Source organism: Pygocentrus nattereri, chromosome 4, assembly GCF_015220715.1.
Source record: "Pygocentrus nattereri isolate fPygNat1 chromosome 4, fPygNat1.pri, whole genome shotgun sequence".
Taxonomy (NCBI): Eukaryota; Metazoa; Chordata; class Actinopteri; order Characiformes; family Serrasalmidae; genus Pygocentrus; species Pygocentrus nattereri.
Window position 1 is genome coordinate 18,858,849 of NC_051214.1, and position 14,286 is coordinate 18,873,134.

At 43.6% G+C, this 14,286-nt stretch overlaps 3 protein-coding genes across 3 annotated transcripts; 2 read left to right on the top strand and 1 right to left on the bottom strand.

The window, feature by feature from the left end:
- Window positions 1-560: 560 nt before the first annotated feature.
- On the top strand, window positions 561-2,755 carry LOC108429324 (zona pellucida sperm-binding protein 4-like). The gene is made up of 8 exons (XM_017700994.1): window positions 561-913; window positions 986-1,173; window positions 1,261-1,358; window positions 1,591-1,748; window positions 1,826-2,018; window positions 2,226-2,373; window positions 2,458-2,533; window positions 2,607-2,755. The coding sequence occupies exons 1-8, from the start codon at window positions 592-594 to the stop codon at window positions 2,693-2,695; spliced, it is 1,272 nt and encodes a 423-aa protein (XP_017556483.1). The 5' UTR covers window positions 561-591; the 3' UTR covers window positions 2,696-2,755.
- A 3,854-nt stretch (window positions 2,756-6,609) lies between these two features.
- LOC108429311 (zona pellucida sperm-binding protein 4-like) lies at window positions 6,610-9,802 on the bottom strand. Its single transcript, XM_017700983.2, has 6 exons — window positions 9,788-9,802; window positions 7,892-8,087; window positions 7,617-7,804; window positions 7,438-7,535; window positions 7,207-7,364; window positions 6,610-7,129 (listed from the first exon to the last, which is right to left on the bottom strand). Exons 1-6 carry the CDS (start codon window positions 9,800-9,802, stop codon window positions 6,933-6,935), a joined length of 852 nt encoding a protein of 283 aa, XP_017556472.1. The 3' UTR covers window positions 6,610-6,932.
- Window positions 9,803-11,787: 1,985 nt separating this feature from the next.
- On the top strand, window positions 11,788-13,809 carry LOC108429366 (zona pellucida sperm-binding protein 4-like). Its single transcript, XM_017701059.2, has 8 exons — window positions 11,788-12,099; window positions 12,187-12,374; window positions 12,465-12,562; window positions 12,641-12,798; window positions 12,876-13,068; window positions 13,277-13,424; window positions 13,498-13,573; window positions 13,652-13,809. The coding sequence occupies exons 1-8, from the start codon at window positions 11,829-11,831 to the stop codon at window positions 13,735-13,737; spliced, it is 1,218 nt and encodes a 405-aa protein (XP_017556548.1). The 5' UTR covers window positions 11,788-11,828; the 3' UTR covers window positions 13,738-13,809.
- Window positions 13,810-14,286: the final 477 nt, after the last annotated feature.

Here is a 14,286-nt window from a genome sequence, read left to right on the forward strand (position 1 = left end):
CAACATCCATCCATCCATCCATTTTCTAAGCCACTTCTCCATCAGGGTCGGGGGGGGGACCCTGGACAGGTCGCCAGTCCATCGCAGGGCAGCTTAGCACAACAGTGTTTCTTAAATAGTAGAGTGAGCAGCTCTCTGAAAATTCTCTCTGCAGTGCTGCAGTGTTACTATGGGAAAACTGGTAAGATTGTGATGGGCCTGATCTTTTGTGGCCAGTTGAGGTGATCTTTCACTAAGATGCATTTGGAAAACTGGGCCCAGTAGTGAGCTGTTCCTAATCATCTGGGCTATAATTGCAAAGATTTTTAAAATAAAAACTCCAGACCAAAATGTCTATGTATTAAAGTAGCTACATGTTGCATTAATTTCATAAAATTTAATGTTGCAGTCAATTCATGCTTACTGTGTTTTCATTTGTGTTTGACTTGAGTGCGCCTACCTTTTATCCCTGGCAGATCCATGGGAGCGGTCATGATTGCACTGGGCTGGAACCTCATTGACAGCTAATATAGTAGGAGGAGGGTCATTTTGCAATAAGCTGCGAAGGCACAATAAATAGATACACATCAGGACCAAAACCTACTTGTTGGCATGTGTTGTATGGGCACTGTGGTAAATATGTGGGTTACTGTAGCAATTCTAGCTCTTTTTGTGCATTTAAACTGTTTAAGCATTACAGCAGCATATTCATGGAGTCCACAAACTGCAAAGCAACCTCAATTACCAGAAGTTCCTGGTCCACATCATCGTGAGATCTATGATATCTATGACTCAAAGCCTGTAGAGACCTCTGCTAAATGCAGAGTGGATGATGTTGACCAGGTTCTTTGTGGGGAACCTGGTATAGATGCTGCTCTGTGTGGTGCTATAAACTGCTGTTTTGATGGGCTGCAGTGTTACTATGGGAAAACTGGTAAGTTTGTGATGGGCCTGATCTTTTGTGGCTAAAATGGCAAGCTATTCTAACTTTTGCTCTTGTTTCTAGTGACTGTCCAGTGCACAATAGATGGCCAGTTTGTGTTGGTAGTGGCCAGGGATACAACACTACCCAGACTGAGCCTGGATTCAATCTTCCTGTTGGGAGGAAGTGATGCCCCCTGCAGTGCTGTGGATTCCAATGCTGACTTTGCTATCTACCAGTTTCCTGTAACTGCTTGTGGCACAAGAGCAATGGTTGGTTTGAGGTCTTCAACTTCAGGTAGGTGTTCTTGTCTTGTATTGGTGCTCCTAAAATGTGTGATTTGTACTCATTCTCTCTAGCATCTAGGTGACCATGTGGTCTATGAGAACAAAATGTCCTCCTCCTATGAAGTTGAAGTGGGACCCCTTGGTGCGATCACAAGAGACAGCCACTATGAGTGAGTGGCAACCCTGAATCACATGGATTTTTCATTAATAGCAAGAATGTTGGTTTTTGCCTATGAAAAGCTGTGGCTGTTGCTTTTCTTTCTAACAAAGCAGGAATTGTTTGAGGAGTGGAACTGGGTGTGCTCCTTCTTATTTGGAATGACAACTTGCATCTGTAAAGCCCTTTGCAGATGAGTGGAGTGCATATCTGAGGTTTTTACAGCTCACAACTTCCTTTGCCAGGCTTTACTTCCAGTGTAGGTATGCTGATGCAGCTGTTGCAGCACTGGCTGTGCAGCTTTCCTCAAGTAATCCTCCTATGCCTGTAGCTGCTTCTGGACCTCTCAGGGTAGAACTAAGACTAGGCAGTGGTCAGTGTGTCACAAAGGGCTGTGTGCAAGGTAAGCTACTTCTGTCTGGACAGCTGTGAGCTTTTGGCTCGTCTCTGGTGCTTACAATGAATTGTGATTCTCAACAGCACAAGCAGCCTATGCATCATACTACAGTGATGCTGACTACCCTGTGACTAAGGTTCTGAGGGAGCCTGTGTATGTTGAGGTACGCATCTTGGGGAGGACGGATCCCAATATTGCGCTGGTCTTGGGACGTTGCTGGGCAACCTCTTCCTCTCACCCCTTCAGCACTCCTCAGTGGGACCTTCTGGTGGATGGGTGAGTTGGATGCAGTGCAGGGGTGCTCAAACCTGGTCCTGGGGAGTTCAGGTCCAGCACAAATGAAGCCCTTGATTACCTGGCTCAGCTGTATTGGTCAGGGTTACAGATGAGCTCTGCATGCTGGGAGAGCTCCAGGACTAGGATTGGGTACCCCTGGTCTACTGCTTTAATACAGGCATAGTGTTGACCTGGGGTTTTCCACAGGTGCCCATACCAGCATGACCGCTACCTGACTACTCTCATTCCAGTTGATGGGTTGTCTGGACTTCAGTTCCCCAGCCATTACAAGCGCTTTGTCCTGAAGATGTTCACGTTTGTGGATTCTACCTTCTGGGCTCCCTTGCAAGAAAGGGTAACATTTTGACTTTATTTCCTTTTTGCAAACAGTGTTCCTTGCCTGACTGGTTGGCTGCTTGGTGTTTTTTGCCTTTCCCAGGTCTACATTCATTGTAGTGCAGCTGTATGTCAACCAACTCTATTTGATGCCTGTGAGCCAAGATGCACCAGACACAGTAGGTAGAATACTTGTTTCTCACTTGTTGGTTCTCCAAGTGGCTGCTTTTATGAACCTTCTCTTCTATCCAGGGAGAGATGTTGCTGCAGCTGATTGGAAATCCCCTCATGATTCAGTCATAGTGTCCAGTGGCGAGGTCATCTTTACCAGGAAGCCCTAATCTGCTCCAGCTGAGCCTTGATGTCATTTAGAATCATTTAATAAACTGTTTGAAATGTCATCTAGCAGATTTTCTTTTAAACCCTTGGTTCTCTCCCTAATGCTGACATCCAGCAAGTCAGTGGCTTTTATTCCTGGCCCTGACACATGGTTTAACTCTGATGGCACTTGAGAAAGTATAATGTTCATCTAAATCAGACCCCTGACATGCAGAATTAAGAACCACTGGCTTTAGGAAGAAGGGTTTCTTAAGCAGCTTAAGATTTAAGTGGTGGTATTTTCCACAGGTTTCTTAGGACATTGCCCCTGTTTTAATGCTAACAAATGTATCCATGTCTATACATCTAGGGTAGTTGTCAGGTTCTACTTAAGTCTTGCTCTAAGCCTGTGCAAGTTGAAAAGCTAGTTGTGGCCCAAGGATTGTGCATGGTTCACCCACCACTTCTTGCTGTAATTTTTAACCCAAATTTCTTTTTTCTTAAAGCCTCAACCCTCCAAGTTACTCTTACAGGGCACTAAATGCTGCATACTAGGTCTACTTTGCTCTGGTCCTGTAGTGCCTTGATTTGAAATGCAAATATTGCACAGGAACAATAGTTAATACATACATACAGTTCAATGGCCATAATTAACATTGTCACCTCTCTTACAGGTACCTGCAATGGGGATCACACCCACATGTCGTCTGTCAAAAGTATCCATGGAAGTAAGAGGTGAAATATCATTCTGGTGATTCATTATCATAGCCCAACATCATCCCAAGCAATTGAAGCAAGTTGGAACTATAGAGTGAGTGATCTGTTAGAGCTTTGAAGTTTAGTTGATCTGCACAGATTTTCAGGCAAGACTAATGCCCACATAGCAGTGATTCTAGGACTGTTAATAGGGTGGTCATGGGGTAGCCAAGGCAATTTTAGAAAAGCTGAAATCAACCCTAATGTATGTAAAGTATTTTTTGCTTTAAAATGACCAAGAAAACAGGGGTAATCCATTTTTTCCTCTGTTAAAGATTATAAAATTGACATTGGCTTAAGTAAAAGAAGCATACTTTTAAACCAGTATGGAAAGATAAACACTACAGAGCATTACTTTCACAAATGCATGAATTACACCTTTAAACAGCACTCAACACATTCACACACCCCTCTACGTGATGCAGCAATTAAATTCTGCCAGCTGTACATCAGTGGAACTGCTGCCACACTTGAGGCAAAACAAAATTAAGAAGCCAACCTCTGCTTTGTCACAGTTTACAAGTCTCACACATACCTTTTCTAGCACACAGGATGCACATCTATAAAAATCAATGAAATCTAATTAGAGTTGATTGACAGTAAACAAAGTTAACAGATTGCGACTACCATGTATTTCCATTTGTTAGGTTTAGGTAAATTGAGAAAATACAGCAGAACAGAGACAAATGTTATGAACATTACCTTTTGATGTAATATCAAAACCAAGGTATTGATGTAACCTTAAGACTGCAGTGAGAACTTATGAATTTATGAGCCCAGATGGCAACACTGTAAGGAGCTCCTTACAATGCACTTTAATATCACTGGAGCTGTGTGTTGTACCTTCCTGCTTCACACATCATAATACCAGTTCCCAAGAAAGCAACCAATGCAGGATTGAATGACGACCTGTTGCATTGACCTCTGTACTCATGAAATCCTTTAAGAGTCTGGTGCTCTCCCATCTGAAGAATCAGAGATCCTCTACTAGACCCCCTGCAGTTGGCATACTGAGCAAATGGGGAAGTGGACGACACAAACATTAGGACTCCAGCTTATTCTCCAACAGCTTGAACACCCAGGAACATAGACAAAAATTCTCAGGTTGTCCTTGTGCTGAACACAGCGAAAACAGTGGATATCAGCAGGAGCCCTCCAGCCCCGCCATCACACACTATCCTTAGCAGAACTGATGGCAGTGGAGTCCTGCAACAACCGGCGCAATCATCAAGAGAGCCCAGCAGAGGATATAGGTCCTATGTCAGCTGAGGAACTTCAACCTGCACCAGGAGCTGATGGTGCCATTTTAGACAGCTATCACAGAGTCAGTCATCACCATGTCCATCATAGTGTAGGGCAGCTCAGCCAGCATTTATGACTTACAGACCACAGTGCATCATCAAATCTGCAGAGAGTTCATTGCTAGAACTGTATGCCTCCAAAACCAGGAAACATGCAGCTCCTGTAACCAAAACCAAATTCCTTGAATACATAAGCATACCTGGCCAATAAAGCTTGATTATGATTCTGAACAAGATTGATGGTCTTCCATCTGGAGCTCAAGTTCTATGGTTGATCAACCAGTTTGGACTCTAAGCTTGTGCTACATTTGCATACAGTGATACATCATCGTTAACCACTCAGTCCAGATAGGGTCAAGGTAGCAGTTGAGAGAGCAGAGAATCCCAGACGACCCTGTCCACTGCAACTTCCTCCAGCTCATTTACAGGGACCCCAAGCTGCTCCCAGGCCAACTTGGAGATAAAAATCCCTCCCCAGGGTCTTGTAGGCCATGTCTGTTACACCCCTAATGTGAGGCATCTCAATACGGAGGAGCAGCAGGCTCTACTCCAATCTCCTCCCCGATGGCAGACTTCAATTTATCAAATGGAATGTAGCCTGCCACCCTACAAAGAAAGCTAATTTCCGCAATCTCGTTCTTTTGGTCATTACCCACAGCTCATGACCATAGGTGAGTGTTGGGATGTAGACAGACTGGTAAACAGAGCTTGGCCTTTTGGCTCAGTTCCCTCTTCACCACTACAGTCCAGTAGAGTGACCTCATTACTGCTGCTGCCTGTCCGAGCCTGTGGCTGATCTCACGATCCCTCATCCCATCACTTGTGAACAAGACCCTAAGATACTTAAACTCCTCCACCTGGGGCAAGTTCTTTCCCTTGGCATTTGCCAAATTTAGACTCAATCGTCAGACTACCAGATAAAGTCTGAGACTCCACACCCCCCCCCGCCCCCCCCCCTTATTCCATCAAAGTATGTCTAGAAGGGAATTTTACTAACAAACTTGTGTTGGCATCCTTTTAAAAGACAACACATGAATTCAGCTCTTTAGAACAACCCATTCACAGATGTTTGTAAAGGCAGACTTCTTTGAAATATGACTTGAGTTTGACATACTGTTGTATGTAAGAAAAGAACCCACAGCACTAAATAATATTTCAAAGCAAGATTTTATTTCATGATACTATAAGCTTCACTCAAGCTAAGGTGGTGCAATTTATGGATTTAAATCGAGCACTTCTACACTAGAACCGACATATGAGGAGACTTACCTGTGGCAGCAAGATGCCTTTCTGGTGCGGAAAAAGTTAATGAAACCAGTATCCACAACCAAAAACACCTTAGCCAGGTAATCAAGGCCTTCAGTTGCATAGGATCTGAACTCTAAGACCAGGATTGAGCCCCCCTGCAATGCATCCAACTCACCCATCTACCAGAAGGTCCCACTGAGGAATATATTGAAGAGGTCAGGGGAAGAGATTGCCCAGCAATGTCCGAAGACCAGTGAAATATTGGGATCTGTCCTCCCCAAGATATGTACTTCATACACAGGTTCCCTCAGAACCTTAGTCACAGGGTAGTCAGCATCATTGTAGTATGATGTATAAGGTGCTGGAGAAACAAGCATAGCTTAGATAAAGGAACCCTGTCAACATCATCCACCCTACATGTCTCAGGACTGATCACTGGTTTTTGAGGATCAAGTGGCCCAGGCCATTTCTTTGGCCCTGGAGCTTTCCCACAATACATTTGATCTAATGTCAAATGTATGTTTAGATCATTTGTTGACAATTTACCACTTGCTATCAGAAGTAAACAGTTTATAATTTCTGTGCAGAGACAGAGATATAGAACTTATCAAACTTTGTGCAGGCTGCAATACTGAGGGACCCCAACAAATCCTTTTAATTTTTGTCTTCAGAAAATCTAAACTGTCTCATATGGCATCCTACAAAGTGCACTCTACAGGTAAAAAAAAAAAAAAAAAAGTCAATATTTTATACCTGATCGTATTATATACACACCATCTCTGTTGATTCTTGTTGTCCATTTTAACAGCTCAAGTTACTATATAGATTAACTTTGCAGTTCTACAATTACAGAATGTAGTCCATCTGTTTCTCTGCATACTTCGTTGGCCCCTTCAATTGTGCTGGACCTGAACTCCCCAGGACCAGGTTTGAGCACCCCTGCACTGCATCCAACTCACCCATCCACCAGAAGGTCCCACTGAGGAGTGCTGAAGGGGTGAGAGGAAGAGGTTGCCCAGCAACATCCCAAGACCAGCGCAATATTGGGATACGTCCTGCCCAAGATGCGTACCTCAACATACACAGGCTCCCTCAGAACCTTAGTCACAGGGTAGTCAGCATCACTGTAGTATGAGGCATAGGCTGCTTGTGCTGTTGAGAATCACAATTCATTGTAAGCACCAGAGACGAGCCAAAAGCTCACAGCTGTCCAGACAGAAGTAGCTTACCTTGCACACAGCCCTTTGTGACACACTGACCACTGCCTAGTCTTAGTTCTACCCTGAGAGGTCCAGATGCAGCTACAGGCATAGGAGGATTACTTGAGGAAAGCTGCACAGCCAGTGCTGCAACAGCTGCATCAGCATACCTACACTGGAAGTAAAGCCTGGCAAAGGGAGGGACACATTAGCAGAAGCCCCTGAATTAACATCTACTACGTGACTTGGGTTGCCACTCACTCATAGTGGCTGTCTCTTGTGACCGCACCAAGGGGTCCCACTTCAACTTCATAGGAGGAGGACATTTTATTCTCATAGACCACATGGTCACCCAGCTCCTAAAGAAAGAACAAGTATAGAGAGCACCATTACAAAACAAAGCACCAGCCACCTGAAAGCAGAACACCTCAAAAACCAACCATTGCTCTTATGCCACAAGCAGTTACAGGAAACTGGTAGAAAGCAAAGTCAGCATTGGAATCCACAGCACTGCAGGGGGCATCACTTCCTCCCAACAGGCTGATTGAATCCAGGCTAAGTCTGGGTAGTGTTGTATCCCTAGCCACCACCAACACAAACTGGCCATCTATTGTGCATTGGACAGTCACTAGAAACAAGAAGGGAAAAGATTTAGTAGTTTGCACTTTTGGCTACTAGAAATGAAGTCAAGATCACCCCATAAAGACAAACTCACCAGTTTTCCCATAGTAGCACTGCTGCCCATCAAAACAACAATTTATAGCAGCACACTGAGCAGTATCTATACCAGGTTCCCCACAAGGAACCCTGTCAACATCATCCACCCCACATTTCTCAGGACTGATCACTGGTTTTTGAGGATCATGTGGCCCAGGAAACTGAGGAAGAGGCCCCTTTACTGCTTGTGGATTCTATGGAGAAGCTACTGTAATGCCAGAACAGTTCAAGTCCACAAAAAGAGCTGCACAAGCTATATTAGCCCACATTTTTACCACAGTCTCCAAACTACTTGTGCCAACAAATAGCATTCCTTCCCCCACATTTAGCTTTTTATTCTCTTTTCCCTCGTAATTGTGAAAAGCCCCTCCTCCCACCCCTATTAGCCATGAATTACTTTCCAGCCCTGCACAGTTATGACCTGCGTACGTGCTGCAGATACCTTCCTGTGGTAATGTGGATTAAGATCATCCTCTTTGATTTTAGGCATGAAAAGTCAAATTCTTTGTCTGTGCTGGTTGTAAAAATTCCAACCCTTTTTTATTTCTCAAAAGCAGGAGTGAGAGTCTACTGTTCTGTGTGAAGTAAAAGAATGGATCTAGAAATAGGACCTGGTATCCTGCTTGTGACCAGGCTATGAGTGTCTCTTGTCATTTCTAAAATATATGTACTTTTAGGGTGGTGGATCATTCTCAGTACAGCAGTAACACAGTAGTGTTGCTGGAGTTTTTAAACACCTCAGTATCATTGCTGGACTGAGAATATCTTTAAACAATTATTTGATTCTTTTTGGTCCTTTCAGACAGGTAACCTACTAATAATTCACTATATAAGAATTGTAATTATTTATATTTATATCTTATAATTATAAGAGATTGTGGATGAGGTGAAACCCACAGGAATTAGAAGTAGTTGGATTTTTGTTTATACTCTCTTGGCTTGTTGCAATGATGTCACTATAAAATCTGCAGAAGTCTTCCTTGGTAGCATACACTGGTGTATCTACAGATGGAAGCCACTTCTAGTATTCAGACAGCTGTTATGATGCTGTCATAAAATTTATTCACAGAGGAGGAGGAGGATCAGTAGGAAACAGCAGTATCTTTCAGGGTGGACAAGTGACTAGTAATAAATAAAATAAAGAATGCCTCAAATTGCTGTGTTGCCAGGTATAAGATAACACTATTGATTGATCAGTTATGTCAGTTAACACCAGATACGGGTTGTGCCTCTCTATGCAAAAATAGCGGATGTGTCTCAATTTGATAACTAGTAGTGTAGGTTGTAAATCAGCAGCAAATATGAATTCAGGTACTGGCTAGGTGGTGATATGGAAACAGTACCAACAGTATTGACAGGGAAGCTTATCATACTATGCAGCGTCTAGCAATGTTGTTATTTTGAAGATGGAATATAAAATCATATAATGAACGCATTTTTTATAATTAGACACAGATACAGCCATGTATCATTCACACATAGCAAGGTTTAATGCAGTTAAGCATTTCTTAATGGGATTAACACCTCTGGCATAAATGTTAAATTCTATCTGTGTTTCACTCAAACAATTCATTTCAATTCAAGACAGTCAACTGATGACAAAGCATACAGTTAATATTTCACTAAAATTACCTTTGATTTTTTCAGTGAAGGTTAACATTGGTAGTTTTTTATTGACTAGTATGAATAAATGCAAATATAGTACTTGGTTCAAGGTTAAAAGTCAACTAAGATAAAATATAGCTTTTGTATCTTATTTCAAAACTTTCTGAAGATAGAGCTGGAGAGTGACGATATTTCCGGTCAGAGAACGCAGCAAACAGTCAGCACTGACTGATTTTTACAGGATACTGGAATGATTTTGATAATGACACACCCTAAACTGACTGATTACCTGTGTAGTACCCATAACTAAAGAGGTCTTTAAAATACGTCCTTTGCTAATTGTTGTCTGACAAAATGTGACAACAGGTCATAGCTGCACAGGGCTGGCACATTATGTATCTCCATGGTAGTAGCAGGAGGGGCTTTTCACAATTAAGAGGGAAAAGAGAATGAAAAGGCACCAAATTAGGAGTGGGAGAGAAAAGGCTTTAGGAAGCCTTTGCTAATTTTCAGCCAGATCTGCAATCTCGAATTTCTAGTCAGCAAATCAGGTTCAGCTTTAAACCCCCAAATACGCCACATTTCAGAGGTTGTTGGGAAAGAGGAATCTGTTAATTAAAAACAGCCCTTTGGGTTACATTGGGAGCTCAAACTTTCATGGATGAAGTGCTGAGCAAAGTTCTCATTGAGGTTGAAACTATTTTCAACTCATAGTGCCTTGGTTACCCCTCCTCAGACACAAGAGACCCCAACCCTGTCACCCCTAACAGTCTTCTTATGGGTGGGTGAGATATTTCCTTACCACAAGTGGTATGTCATGACTCCAAGCTGTTGAGTCATAAGAGATAATCACTTCTGGAACTTCATCAAATACTACTTACTTAACCTCCACACCCGTAACAGCACAATCCTATTATTTGAGGTGGTACATGGGCTTGCAACCTAGCAGTAGATACCAAGAATAGAAAACAAGAACCCTCTAATGATGAGCCCACCAATGATTCTTAGCATTGACAAACTTGTATAATGAGGTATTAATACCATAACGGTCTGCAAGGACCAATATGAATCAAATACGGATTTAAGAATGTGATTTTTGTTTTTTTCAATGGTAGAGCAGGTATTATTTGGGTGGTGGATCATTCCCAGCACAATTAGTTTATGTTGCACTGATACAAGTGGATCAGACACAGCAGTGCTGTTGGATTTTTTAAACACTGTGTCCACTCACTGTGCACTCTATTGGGCTCTTCTACCTTGTCAGTCCACCTTGTAGATGTAAAGTAAGAGGCGATAGCTTATCTGCTGCTGCAGTTTGTGTTGGTCAACGTCTAGTCCTTCATCAGTGGTCAAAGGTCGCTGCCCCCAGTATGCTGCCCACAGGACGATTTTGGCTGGATATTTTTGGTTGGTGAACTATTCTCAGTCCAGCAGTGACACTGAGGTGTTTAAAAAGTCCAGCAGCACTGCTGTGTCTGCTCCACTCAGACCACCACCACATCAGTGTTACTACCGTGCTGAGAATGATTCAGCACCCACATAGCACCTGATCTATGAGGGCCCAAGAGGTCCTGACAAGTGAAGAACAGAGTAAATGGGGGCTAACGAAGTATGCAGAGAAACAGATAGACTACATTCTGTAGTTGTAGAACTACAAAGCTCACCTATATAGTAAGCAGAGCTGATAAAATGGACATGGAGAATAGTAACAAGGAGGTGGTAAACATGTTATGCCTGAGCGTGTATATACCATACTTTTTTGACCTATAGATAGCACTAAGTACGATGTAGGATGCCATATGAGATTCAGCCTAGATCTTCTGAAGGCAAAAATTTGATGGATCAGGTGGGGTCCGTCAGTGTTGGATTCTGCACAAAGGTCGATAACTTTTATATATCTCTGTAGGTCTCTTCACAGAAATTAAAAATTGGTGTTGTTGATTACTTCTGATAGCAAGTGGTAAATTAATCAAAAGTGTGTCAACATATGATCTAAACATAAACATTTGTGACATTAGATCAAATGTATAGCGGGAAAGCTTTTATGAAAGCATATTTTAGAAATGACAACAGACACTCATAGCCTGGTCACAAGCAGGCACCATATTTTTATGCCTAAAATCAAAGAGGATGATCTTAATCCACATTACCACAGGAAGGTGTCCGCAGCACCTACGCAGGTCATAACTGAGCAGGGCTGGAAAGTAATTGATGGCTAATAGAGTGGGAGGAGGGGCTTTTCACAATTACGAGGGAAAAGAGAATAAAAAGCTAAATGTGGGGGAGGAGTGCTAATTGTTGGCACAAGTAGTTTGGAGACTGTGGTAAAAATGTGGGCTAGTATAGCTTGTGCAGCTCTTTTTGTGCACTTGAACTGTTTTGGCCTTGTAATAGCATCTCCATGGAATCCACAAGCAGTAAAGCGGCCTCTCCCTCAGTTTCCTGGGCCACATGATCCTCAAAAACCAGTGATCGGTCGTGAGAAATGTGGGGTGGATGATGTTGACAGGGTTCCTTGTGGGGAACCTGGTATAGATACTGCTCAGTGTGCTGCTATAAATTGTTGTTTTGATGGGCAGCAGTGCTACTATGGGAAAACTGGTGAGTTTGTCTTTATGGGGTGATCTTGACTTCATTTCTAGTAGCCAAAAGTGCAAACTACTAAATCTTTTCCCTTCTTGTTTCTAGTGACTGTCCAATGCACAATAGATGGCCAGTTTGTGTTGGTGGTGGCTAGGGATACAACACTACCCAGACTTAGCCTGGATTCAATCAGCCTGTTGGGAGGAAGTGATGCCCCCTGCAGTGCTGTGGATTCCAATGCTGACTTCGCTATCTACCAGTTTCCTGTAACTGCTTGTGGCACAAGAGCAATGGTTGGTTTCTGAGGTGTTCTGCTTTCAGGTGGTTGGGGCTTTGTTTTGTATTGGTGCTCTCAATGTCTGCTATGCTTGTTCTTTCTCCAGGAGCTGGGTGACCATGTGGTCTATGAGAACAAAATGTCCTCCTCCTATGAAGTTGAAGTGGGACCCCTTGGTGCGATCACAAGAGACAGCCACTATGAGTGAGTGGCAACCCAAGTCACGTAGTAGATGTTCAGGTAGTTCAAGGGCTTCTGCTAATGTGTCCCTCCCTTTGCCAGGCTTTACTTCCAGTGTAGGTATGCTGATGCAGCTGTTGCAGCACTGGCTGTGCAGCTTTCCTCAAGTAATCCTCCTATGCCTGTAGCTGCTTCTGGACCTCTCCGGGTAGAACTAAGACTAGGCAGTGGTCAGTGTGTCACAAAGGGCTGTGTGCAAGGTAAGCTACTTCTGTCTGGACAGCTGTGAGCTTTTGGCTCGTCTCTGGTGCTTACAATGAATTGTGATTCTCAACAGCACAAGCGGCCTATGCATCATACTACAGTGATGCTGACTATCCTGTGACTAAGGTTCTGAGGGAGCCTGTGTATGTTGAGGTACGCATCTTGGGGAGGACGGATCCCAATATTGCGCTGGTCTTGGGACGTTGCTGGGCAACCTCTTCCTCTCACCCCTTCAGCACTCCTCAGTGGGACCTTCTGGTGGATGGGTGAGTTGGATGCAGTGCAGGGGTGCTCAAACCTGGTCCTGGGGAGTTCAGGTCCAGCACAATTGAAGCCCTTGGTCACCTGGCTCAGCTGTGTTGGTCAGGGTTACAGATGAGCTCTGCATGCTGGGAGAGCTCCAGGACTAGGATTGGGTACCCCTGGTCTACTGCTTTAATACAGGCATAGTGTTGACCTGGGGTTTTCCCACAGGTGCCCATACCAGCATGACCACTACCTGACTACTCCCGTTCCAGTTGATGGGTCGTCGGGACTTCAGTTCCCCAGCCATTACAAGCGCTTTGTCCTGAAGATGTTCACATTTGTGAATCCTGCCTCCATGGCTCCCTTGCAAGAGAAGGTAGTGTCACTTCTGATAACCTTGTTCATGAAGACAAGGGGGTTGTTGCTCAGTTTCTTGTTCTCTTTTCCAGGTGTTCATCCACTGTAGTACATCTGTGTGTCAGTTAACTGCAGCTGACTCCTGTGAACCAAGGTGCACCAGGCAAAGTAAGTAGAATCTGTGTGGTGGGGAGTAGGGTTCCCCCTCCCTGCTTGGACTCATTTCACTCCTTTTCTGTCCCACAGGAAGAGATGTTGCCACAGCAGGACGGGGGTCTTCTCACAAATTGACTGTGGTGTCTAGTGGAGAGGTCATCTTCGTGAGGCCTTAAACATGTACCCACCTCAGCTTCAGGGCAATGTAAATCTTGTGGAATAAAGATGACTTTGAAGATGACTTTGAATACTGTGTAACGAGTGTTTGACCTGATGGTGAAATGGTGTATGATGGAAGTAGCAAAAGGCTAAGCAGTTGCCAGTGCAAGTTTCCTAAACTGTAGAAACGGCCTTAATTTTGAACAAAGCTAAGTATCAATGATGGCTGAGAAGGGAGTAGCTTAGCTGTCCTTTAATGCAAAGGATATTTCTGCAAGTGGCAGCTTGACCCCATCCAGTGTACTGGGCACCTCTTTATGAATCCACTTGTCAAGACATGATTGACAACTTCACTTGGCTTTCATTGATGTTGGTAAATGTAGTAATGCTTGGCAACAGAGTTACATATCTCCTAGACAATGGAGGAAATGAGCTTTTGGGAATGCTGCCTGAAGCTGTACTTTCCTGGGATTTATTTGTTTTTACACATGGCTCAAGGGTTAGTGCTAGTGTGGTAATGAGATTGGGGAGTCCTCATTAGTCAAATTGCTTATGACTAAATTACT